At 37.4% G+C, this 12,033-nt stretch overlaps 1 protein-coding gene across 1 annotated transcript in view; it reads right to left on the bottom strand.

Moving 5' to 3' along the window:
* MALRD1 (MAM and LDL receptor class A domain containing 1) overlaps window positions 1-12,033 on the bottom strand; it is an 803,589-nt gene that overhangs the window by 27,394 nt on the left and 764,162 nt on the right. The window contains exons 38-39 of the mRNA XM_032425534.1: window positions 10,691-10,770; window positions 10,499-10,595 (exon numbers count right to left, since the gene is read on the bottom strand). Coding sequence (XP_032281425.1) covers window positions 10,499-10,595; window positions 10,691-10,770 — 177 coding nt within the window. The remainder of the gene's footprint in view (window positions 1-10,498; window positions 10,596-10,690; window positions 10,771-12,033) is intronic.

Below are 12,033 nucleotides of genomic sequence, written 5' to 3'. Positions count from 1 at the left end.
TTTCACTTAGAAGCTTTGTGTGTATCTTTCTCACTAGATTACAAACTCCTTTAAATCCAGACTGCTTCTCATTCATGTTTGTATCCACATTGGTCTATTTCAAGCACATAAGAAATAATTAAAGAATTAATAGATGAGTAAGATCTTCTTGATAGTAATAGATTGAAGATGTCATTTTTTTTCCTGATGAAACCATAGATCCATAATAACTGCCTTAATTGATGATATCAAGATTGGTGTCTGCTAATTACCATGATTGCAGGCTGGTGATCTGAGAAGAATTCATCAAGTATACAAAAAATTGGCACCAAGGAAAATACAGTTATCCAGTATTCTGTGACACATTGGTATTGCTGTAGATCTAAATCTTTGATCATACATTTTGGCATGCAAGAGATGATTCATTTCTTTAATTTCTTAAAATGTTATTAAATCTTATTCTGAGCCCTTATCTTGCTCAGTTCATGGAAAAAATCATTTTCATTATTGGGGTGACCTGTATCCCATATGGGTAATAGGAAGATGGATATTGGGCAGGAAGCTCCCAGGATCCTGAATGGCAATGTAGATTGTAAGCTCTTCTTACTTTTTGTTACGTTTGGTTTTGGTTTTTAATTCAAATATGAAAAATATACAGTATTAAGTTTCAGGTATACAATATAATGATTCAAAAAATTCTACACATTTCTCAGTGCTCATCAAGGTAAGTGTACTCTTAATGCCCTTTATCTATTTCACCCATTCCCCACCCACCTCCCACTGACAACCATTAGTTTGTTCTCTATGTATGAGTCTTATTTCTTGGTCTCTTTTTTCTTTGTTTATAAAATTTCACATATGAGTGAAATTATATGGTATTTGTCTTTCTCTGACAGACTTATATCACTTAGCATTATACCCTCTAGATCCATCCATGTTACTGCAAATGGGAAGATTTATTTCTTCCTTATGGCTGAGAAATATTCCATTGTGTGTGTCACATCTTTTTTTTTTTTTTAAGATTTTATTTAGAGAGAATGAGAGCGAGCGTGAATGGGAGGGAGAGGGCGAAGGAGACAGAGAATATCCCAAGCAGACTCCACACTGAGTGCAAATCCTGACGTGGGACTTGAGCTCACAACCCTGACATTAAGACCTGAGCTGAATCAAGAGTCAGATGCTTAGCTGATGGAACCACCCAGGTGCCCATATTTCACATATTCTTTATTCATTCATCTATGATGGACACTTGAGATGCTTCCATAATTTGGCTATTGTAAATAATGCTGCAGTAAACATAGAGATATGTATATCTTTTCAAATGAGTGTTTTTGTTTTCTTTGGATAAATGCTCACTAGTGGAATTACTATATCATAGGGTAATGCTATTTTTAATTTTTTGAGGAACCCCCATACTGTTTTCTACAGTGGCTGTACCAATTTGCATTAGCACCTACAGTGTATGAGGGTTCCTCATTCTCCACATCCTCCTCAACACTTGTTATTTCTTGTCTTTTTTTATTTTAGCTATTCTGCTAGGTGTGAGGTGATATCTCATTGTGGTTTTGATCTGCATTTCCCTGATGATTAGATGATGTTTACCATCTTTTCATGTGTCTGTTGGCCATCTGGATATCTCCTTTGGGAAAAATGTCATGACCTGACACTGAGGTAAGATCCTCTGCCCATTTTTAACCAGATTATTTTTGGAAGTTGAGTTATAAAAGTTCTTGATATATTTTGGATGATAACTCCTTATCAGATGTATCATTTGCAAATATCTTCTCCCATTCAGTAGGTTACTTTATTGTTTTGTCAGTTATTTCCTTTGCAGTGCAAAAGCCTTTTTTATGAAACAATCCCAGTAGTTTAATTTTGCTTTTGTTTCTCTTGCCTGAGGAGACATATCCAGAAAAATGTGTCAAAAAAAGCACTGCCTGTATTTTCCTGTACAAAGTTGATGGCTTCAGGTCTCACACTTAGATCTTCAATCTACTTTGAGTTTATTTTTTTGTATGGTGTAAGAAAGTGGTCCAGGTTCATTCTTTTGCATGTAACTGTCCAGTTTTCCCAGCACCATTTATTGAAGAGACTGTCTTTTTCCAATTGCATATTCTTGTCTCCTTTGTTATAGATTAATTGACCATATAAGCATGGTTTATTTTTGGGCTCTCTATTCTGTTCTATTGATCTATGTGCCAGTATCATACTGTCATGATTACTACAGCTTTGTAGTATATCGTGAAATCTGGGGTTGTGATACTTCCAGTTTTCTTCTTTTTCAAGATGACTGTGGCTGTTGGGGTCTTTTGTGGTGTCATATAAATTTTAGGATCATTCTAGTTCTGTTAAAAATGATGTTATTTTGAAAGTGATTGCTTTAAGTCTGTAGATTACTTTGGGTAGTATGGACATTTTAACAATGTTCTCTCAATTCATGAGCATGGAATATTCCATTTGTTTCTGTCATCTGTAATTTCATTCATGAATTTGTTAAGAGTTGTCAGAGTAAGGAAGTTTACCTTGGTTAAGTTCATTCTTGGTATTTTATTATTTTTGGTGCAATTGTAACTGGGATTGTTTTCTTAATTTCTCTTTCTGCTACTTCATTATTAGTGTATAGAAATTCAGTAGATTTCTGTATGTTAATTTTGTATCCTGTGACTTTACCAAATTCATTTATCAGTTTTAGTAGTTTTTTGGTAAAGTATTTATGGTTTTCTATAGATAGTATCATGTCATCTGCAAATAGTGAAAGTTTTACTTCTTTGTTATGAATTTGGATGCCTTTATTTCTTTTCTTGTCTGATTGCTGTGGCTAGGGTTTCCAGTACTTTGTTGAATAAAATTGGTGAGAGTGGACATCCTTGTTTTATTCCTGGTCTTAGAGGACAAGCTCTCAGTTTTTCAACACAGAGTATGATGTTAACGCTGTGTTTTTTTCATATATGGCCTGTATCATGTTGAGGTATGTTCCCTCTAAACCCATTTTATTGAGAGTTTTTATCATGAATGGATGTCATACTTTCTCAGATGATTTTTCTGCATTTATGGAGATGATCATATGGTTTTTATCCTTGCTCTTGTTAATGTGATAGATCACACTGATTGATTTGTAAATACTGAACCACTGTTATCTCTGAAATATATCCCACTGGATCATGGTGAATGATTTTTTTTTTTTTTGTATAGGGACTGCACTTTATTTCTCCAGCGATGTGATGTGCTCTGGGAATCATAATAAGAGCTACCTAGTCTCAGGCATTTGGGAAATCTCAGAAAACTTACTTCCCAACACCAAACTTTAACAAATTACTCGCCAACAGGCAGAAACTCCTCTATAATATTAAGAGGAACACCTTAAGTTTACTGTATTGTTTCCTTGATTACTTCCTTTTTTTTTGTTATGCTCATCTTTTTTTAAAATTTTTATTGTTATGTTAATCACCATACATTACATCATTAGTTTTTGATGTAGTTTTCCATGATTCATTGTTTGTGCATAACACCCAGCGCTCCATGCAGAAAGTGCCCTCTTTAATACCCATCACCAGGCTAACCCATCCTCCCACCCCCCTCCCCTCTAGAACCCTGTTTGTTTTTCAGAGTCCATCGTCTCTCATGGTTCATCTCCCCCTCCGATTTCCCCCCCTTCATTCTTCCCCTCCTGCTATCTTCTTTTTTTTTTTTTTCTTAACATATATTGCATTATTTGTTTCAGAGGTACAGATCTGTGATTCAACAGTCTTGCACAATTCACAACGCTCACCATAGCACATACCCTCCCCAATGTCTATCACCCAGCCACCACATCCCTCCTACCCCCCCCCCGACTCCAGCAACCCTCAGTTCATTTCCTGAGATTAAGAATTCCTCATATCAGGGGCACCTGAGTGGCTCAGATGGTTAAGCGTCTGCCTTCGGCTCAGGTCATGATCCCAGGGTGTTGGGATCGAGCCCCACATTGGGTTCCTGGCTCAGTGAGGAGCCTGCTTCTCCCTTTCCCTCTGCCTCTCTCCCTGCTCATGCTTTCTCTCTCTCTGTGTCTCTGTGTCTCGAATACACAAAATCTTTAAAAAAAAAAAAAAAAAGAATTCCTCATATCAGTGGGATCATATGATACATGTCTTTCTCTGATAGTTATTTCGCTCAGCATAACACCCTCCAGTTCCATCCACGTCGTTGCAAATGGCAAGATCTCATTCCTTTTGATGGCTGCATAATATTCCATTGTGTGTGTGTGTGTGTGTGTGTGTGTGTGTGTGTGTGTGTATACACACCACATCTTCTTTATCCATTCATCTGTCGATGGACATTTTGGCTCTTTCCACAGTTTGGCTATTGTGGACATTGCTGCTATAAACATTGGGGTGCATGTACCCCTTCGGATCCCTACATTTGTATCTTTGGGGTAAATACCCAGTAGTGCAATTGCTGGATCGTATGGTAGCTCTATTTTCAACTTTTTGAGGAACCTCCATACTGTTTTCCAGAGTGGTTGCACCAGCTTGCATTCCCACCAACAGTGTAGGAGGATTCCCCTTTCTCCGCATTCCCGCCAACATCTGTCATTTCCTGACTTTTTAATTTTAGCCTGAATGATTTTTTTAATGTATCAGATTTGATTTGCTAATATTTGTTGAGGATTTCTACAACTATGTTCATTACAAAGATTGGCCTGTAGTTTGCTTTTTTTTGTAGTGTCTTTATCTAGTCTTGGTATCAGGGTAATGCTGGCCTTGTCCAATGAATTTGGAATCTTTCCTTCATCTTATATTTTTTTGGAATAGTTTGAGAAGAGTAGGTATTAACTCTTCTTTAAATATTTGATAGAATTCACCTTTCAAGCCATCTCTTCCTGGACCTGTGTTTTTTAGGAGTTTTTTGATTACTGATACAAGTTCTTTTTTTTTTTTTTTATTAACATATAATGTATTATTTGTTTCAGGGGGACAGGTCTGTGATTCATCAGTCTTACACAGTTTGCAGCACTCACCATAGCACATACCCTCCCCAGTGTCCATCACCTGGCCACCCTATCCCTCTCACCCCCCTCCACTCCAGCAACTCTGTTTCCTGAGATTAAGAGTCTCTTATGGTTTGTCTCCCTCTTTGGTTTTCTCTTGTTTCATTTTTCCCTCTCTTCCCCTATGATCCTCTGTCTTGTTTCTCAAATTCCACTTATCAGTGAGATCATACGATAATTGTCTTTCTCTGATTGACTTACTTCGCTTAGATAATATCTTCTAGTTCCATCCACGTAGTTGCAAATGGCAAGATTTGGGGGTTTTTTTGATGGCTGCATAATATTCCATTGTATACATATACCACATCTTCTTTAATCATTCACCTGTTGATGGACATCTAGGCTCTTCCCATAGTTTGGCTATTGTGGACATTGCTGCTATAAACAATGGGGTGCGTGTGCCCCTTTGGATCACTACATTTGTATCTTTGGGGTAAATAGCCAGTAGTGCAATTGCTGGGTCGTAGGGTAGCCCTATTTTCCTTTTTGAGGAACCTCCATACTGTTTTCCAGAGCACCAGCTTGCATTCCCACCAACAGTGTAGGAGGGTTCCCCTTTCTCCGCATCCCCGCTAACATCTGTCATTTCCTGACTTGTTAATTTTAGCCATTCTGACTGGTGTGAGGTGGTATCTCATTGAACTGATTCAATTTCATTGGTAGTATTCAGTCTGTTCAAATTTTGTATTTCTTCCTGATTCAGATTGGAAGGTTTTATGTTCCTAGGAATTTATACATTTCTTCGAGGTTGAACAATTTGTTAGCATATAATTTTTCAAAATCTCTATTATTGTTTGTATTTCTGTGGTTTCAATGGGTATTTCTCCTCTTCATTTCTGATTTTATGTATTTGAGTCCTCTCTCTTACTGGATGAGTCTGGCTAAAGGTATATCAGTTTTGTTGATATTTTCAAAAAAATAGTACCTGGTTCATTGATCTGTTCTCTTATTTTTTTTCAGTCTCTGTTTCATTTATTTCTGCTCTAATATTATTTTGTTCCTTCTGCTGGTTTGGGGCTTTGTTTTTCTTTTTCTTGGTCCTCTAGGTGTAAGGTTAGGTTGCTTATTTGAGATTTTTCTTCTTGAGGTGGATCTATATTGCTATAAACTTCCCTTTTAGAATAGCTTTTGCTGCATCTCAAAGATTTTTGGACCCATTTGCTGTTTAGTAGCGTGTCATTAGGCTCCATGTATTTGTGTTCTTTCCAGATTTTTTCTTGTGATCGATTTATACATTCATACTGTTGTGGTCAAAGAAGATGAATGATATGATTTCAGTACTTTTGAATTTGCTGAGACTTGATTTGTAGCCTAACAATCTACTCTGGAGAATGTCCCATGTGCCCTTGGAAACAATGTGTATTCTGTTGTTTTTGAATGGGGTTCTCTGAATATATCTGTTAGATCCATCTAGTCCAATGTGTCATTCAAAGCCACTGTTTTCTTGTTGATTTTCTGTCTGGATGATTTATCCATCTATGTAAGTTAGGTGTTAAAAGTCCCCTACTATTATTATATTAATGTCAGTTTATATTAATGTCAGTTTAATCCTTACTGTCTCTTAATAGTTTTTTTTATGTATTAGGTGCTTCCATGTTGGGTGTGTAAATATTTACAATTGTTAATATTCTCTTGTTGGATTGTTCCCTTTATCATTGGGTAGTGTCCTTGTCTCTTGTTACCAGTCTTTGTTTAAGGTTTATTTTATCTGCTATTAAGTACTGTTACCCAGCTTTCTTTTTGCTTCATTTGCATGGTAAATGATTTTCCATCCTTTGCTTTCAATTCGCATGTGTCTTTAGGTGTGAAGTGAGTCTCTTGTAGGCAGCTTGTACATAGGTTTTGCTCTTTTATCTCAGTCACCCTGTGTCTTTTGATTAGAGTTTTTAGTTCATTTACATTCAAAGTAATTAGCAATAGGTATGTACTTACTGACATTTTGTTACTTGTTTTATTGTTGTTTGGGTAGTTCTTCCCTGTTTCTTTCTTTTCTTGCTCTCTTCCACTGTGGTGTGCTAGCTTTCTTTAGTGATATACTTGAATTGCTTTCTCTTTATGTTTTTGCATATCTGTTACAGGTTTTTAATTTCTGGTTACCATTGAGTTGATGTATAACATCCTATGCGTATAGAAATCTACATCAGTTGATGGTTGCTTAAGTTGGAACCCATTCTAAAAGCACAAAATCTTTACCCCCCTCCATGTTTTATGTATATGATATCATACTTTGCATCCTTTTTTTTTAATAATTTGACTAATGTTTAGCGATATAATTGATTTTACTGCTTTTGTGTTTTAACCTCTGTACTTGAGTTATATATGATTAATCTAGTATGTACGTTTGTTTATTTTAAAGTTTATTTTATTCTCTACACCCAACTTGGGGCTTGAACTCACAACCCAGAGATCAAAAGTTGCATGCTCTTCTGACTGAGCCAGCCAGGTGCTCCAAATCTGGTAATTTTTATTATGTTTGTATTTGCGTATGAAAATTTTCTCTTTTCAAATTTATCTTCTGTTTATGACATTTTCTTTCCAATCAGACTCTGTTTTAACATTTCTTGTATGACTGGTTTAGTGGTGATGGGCATTTTTAACATTTATTTGGGAACTCTTTATCAGCCCTTGTATTGTGAATGATAGCCTTGTTGGATACAGTATCCTTGGTTGTAGGTATTTTTTCCTTTCAGCATTTTCAACAGATCATGCCCTTCTCTTCTGGCCTGCAAAGTTTCTGCTAAAAAGATAGCTAAGAGGCTTTATGGGGTACCTGTCTTCTGTTCTCTTGTTGCTTTTGAAATTTTTATCAATATTTTTTGTCCATTTTAATTATTATATGTCTTGGTGTGAACCTCCTTGGGTTGATTTTGTTGGGGGCTCTCTCTGCCCCTTGGATCTGGATTTCTGTTTCCTTCCCCAGATTAGGGAAATTTTCAGCTATTATTTCTTCAAATAAATTTTATGCCTCCTTTTCTCTCTCTTCTTCTTGGATCCCTATAATGTGAATGTTATTACACTTGATGATGTTGCTGAGTTCCTTTAACCTATTCTCAATTTTTCTTATTCTTTTTCTTTCTGCTGTTCAGCTGGTTGTTTTCCATTATTCTGTCCTCCAGGTCATTGATCTGTTCTTCTGCTTCCTCTTACTGTTCATTTCATCTAGTGTATTTTTAATTTCAGTTATTGAGGTCTTCATCTCTGGATCTTTTTTTTATGTTTTCTATCTCTTTGTTAAAGCCTCACTGAGATCCTCCACTCTTTTCTCTAGTCCAGTAAGTTCTTTATGATCATTACTTTGAGTTCTCTGTTAGGCATATTGCTTATCTCCTTTTCCTTTAGCTTTTTTGCTGTGATTTTGTCCTGTTCTCTCATTTGTGACCTATTGTTCTGTCTCATTTTGTTTATCTCTGTGTTTATTACTCTATAGTAGGAAAATCATTTATGTCTTCTGATTTAAAATTAGTGGCCTTACAAAGAAGACGTCCCGTGGTGCGTTTTAGAGCACTGCTCCGTCTTCACCAGAGCCTGTTGCTACAGAGTTGTTTCCTTTATGTATAGCATGCACCCTGTTGTGGCTGAGCCTTGTCTTCTGTCCAGTTGGCTACAGTGGCCCCCTTTCTCTATTCTGGGTAGGGTATGGTCCTTGTGCTGTTAAGGGGCCAATCTGTGGTTGCCTTGGGCTTTAAGTTGGTTAAGACCAAATGCCTGCCATCAGCCGGTTTGCTGGGGCTGTGGTAGCATCAAATTGTAGGACGTTCTTCCTGCATTGTTTCCTGAGAGGTTTTCATTGGTGAATGGGGTCTTCAATGAGACCAAATATCTGCCCCCAGTCTGTTAGGGTTGCAGTGACCCTGAACTATAGGGCTTTTTCCTTGTGCTGCTCCCTGTGAGGTTTTTATTGGTGGGTGGTGGTGGCAGTCTGATCAGATGTCTGTCCATAGTCCCCTGCTGGGGCTGCAGTGGAACTGGTGTATATGGTTATTTTCCCCTCTCCCCAGAGCAGGAGTCCCTTTGGAGTGGTGTTTTTCACTGTTGTAGTTGATTGCAGGATAATACTTGTCAGAAGCTGCGATGGAGGGACTCCTCCCCAGTGGAGCAGGTTGAATGGAATAGATCTGCTGTAGAATGCAGGGCATGTGGTGTTAGCAGGGTAGGTGGGGAATGTTACTGGTTCCTAGCAGGGCTACTTGTAGAATGAGTTTTGACAGTCACTGCTTTGGAGTGGCTCCTGCCCAGTTGGGTGGGTATAATGGGGGCAGATCCATAGGAGAATTTCAGGTAGGGTATACAGTGTTAGCAAGCTAGATAATGAGTGCTCGTGCTCATTCTTGAAGCTGTCTGGTTGTCTAAGCTGGCAGGGAGGAGAAATGTCACCTGCCAGCTCTTATATTCTTGGATAAGTCTCCTAAAAATCCTTGCCCTTGCAGCATGCATTCTGAGATTAGTAAAGAAATCTACTTCATGCATGCCCCAAGTAATTTTCAGATTGCTGCTGCTTTGCTATATTTTGGCAGGGTTGTTTGTTATGTTCTGTTTTTAAGGATGGGGACTCAGTTTCCTATTGGCCTCCAGCTCTTCCAGAGTACAACCTACTGATTTTTGAAGTACCCAGTTTTAAGCTCTGCTAGTTATAAAAACTCCAAAAGTTAAGCCCCACTTGTTTTCAGAGCCAAATATTACGGGGACTTGTTTTTCCAATGCAGGTCCCTCATGTCTGGGGTGCCTGGTGTGGGGTCTGTTCCTCTTCTGGCTTCATGATTGCGGTGTACCTCCTGTTTGTGGTTAATCATGTGGGAGTTTGTTTCTTGACTGTTTCTCTGTCCCTCCTGCCATTTTTGATGTGGCCACTGCTCTAGAATTAACTGTACAGAGCCTGTTCTGCCAGTCTTTGGGTCATTTTCTGGGTTAGTTGCACTGCTGTGGCTGTTATCTAGGTGTATGCATGGGAGGAGGTGAGCTTGGGATCCTCCTACTCCACTATCCTACCAGACTCTCTCCCTCCAGTAATTGGGGTCTTCTTAGTTTTGCATGAGTTCCTTTGGGTACAGCAGCTCCTGGTCTCTGTTCTGTATATTACCTAGAACCTGGGAGTCTTGACCTGAAACACTGATGTTTAGAGTTCACTTGGAAGGCCAAGAAAGCATTTCTTTTGCAGTTCTGTTGCCTTCCCCAGACACCACCAGCACGTGGGACACTCATCCCCTTATGTCTTTTAATCTGTGGAGAATGCCACATTCCCTTTCTTTTTGTCATCAAAACTGCTTTTAACATAATGTGAAAAGTAAACTTAAGGCTTTTTACGGAAAAAAGAAGAATGATTATTGTTAAGTAGCTCCTATATTCTGCCCAGAAAGAAATAAATCCACAAAGCAGAAACACTAAAGTTAGTTACCTGCATGTAAATGCAGTGAAAGAAAAATCGAGCAAATGAAATGTTTCAGAAAATTGTTCTGCCACAGTATATTTTATTCAGCAATCAAAGGCATCACTTACCTGACTGGTACTTTTCTGTTTGTAAGAAAACACACAACTGCGATTATAGTATGAATCATCAGGAAAGCTAATCCAATGCACAGGAGAGCCCATATATCTGGAATTTCAAACCAATTAAAAAAAGATAAATACGCAGTGAAAAACATTTAAAACTCCAAATTTAAACAATTATTTAGTCACAATGTCACCTACTATTCTGAGTGTATGTGAAATCTTCAGGGGAAGTGTTAACCTTGATGTGGCATCGATTTCCTTTCCATCCTTGTCCACATCTGAAAATGAGATAAAATGTGATATTTAAATTAAAAAAAAAGTAGAAACCTATTTTAGCAGCATTATAATGGAATAAACTGATGAATGTCAAATAATGATACAAGGAATGTAGGTAACTTTGATAAGAAACCAAAAATATTAAACCAGAGCAGAAACAAAATTTTATTATTTTCATAATTGACATGATTTTAAAAATATCACCTTCTTGATTTTATCTATAAGGTGGGAACTTAGCTTTCACATGCTCTTTTCTTATTTTCAGTATTGATTTGATTTTTACCAATGTCCAATCCAATATTACCTTATTGTTCATTTGTCTCAAAGCTAAAAACTAGTACTTTTTTCACTAGGGAACAGATTTTTTTCAATATTGATGGAAATATTAAAATTACAGATTTACATAAATCAGTATATTTATCACTATATCGGGATGATCCTTCAGGTATATAGATTTGAAACCAGGTTAATAACCTCAATATTGGATATACCTGCAATACTATTATGACTTAATTAATTAACTTTGCTTTATTTAGGGATATCATAATGAAACCTAGAACATTGGGAGTATTTCCTTTGTGGGTGGCTTTCAGAACATTCAGAAATGGGGATTAGCTTCTACCTCAAAGGGAAATCAGGTTTATTTTTAAGCAGTAAATATGTCAGATTTTTTTCTGGTATAGTATGTGTTTGCATGTGAGTGTGAAAGCTTATGTATTCATAATTTTTTATCAATCAGAAATAACAGGTTACAAATTATTTGTATTTATATTTGGTTGAATTTTCTGCCAAGTTCATAGTACATGCCACAAAATAGGATTAAATGGTAGCTTTTGAATGTGTGTGCATTGAAGCTGTGTGTTACAAGCAATGCTCCTTCAGTACACAGTTGTATTTTACCTCAATCTTTTTGAATTTGAAAATGTGAATGCTTAACAGCAATTTCTGCACAAAAGCAATAGCTTCCTTAAATATAAAAAGCTTAGAGTTTCAAGGTCCATAAGAATGCCACCTTTCAATGACACCTGGGTGGCTTAGTAGGTTGGGTGTCTGACTCTTGGTTTCAGCTCAGGTCATGACCTCAGGGTCGTGGGATTGAGCCCTGCATTGAGCTCTACGCTCAGCACAGAGTCTGCTTGTTCCTCTCCCTCTGCTCTTACCCCCATTTGTACTCTCTCTCTCAAATAAATAAATAAAATAGGGGTGCCTGGGTGGCTCAAACACCTGCCTTTGGATCAGCTTGTGATCTTAGGGTCCTGGGATGG

Source organism: Phoca vitulina, unplaced genomic scaffold, assembly GCF_004348235.1.
Source record: "Phoca vitulina isolate PV1807 unplaced genomic scaffold, GSC_HSeal_1.0 scaffold33, whole genome shotgun sequence".
NCBI lineage: Eukaryota > Metazoa > Chordata > Mammalia > Carnivora > Phocidae > Phoca > Phoca vitulina.
This window is presented reverse-complemented; position numbering and strand designations above follow the sequence as displayed.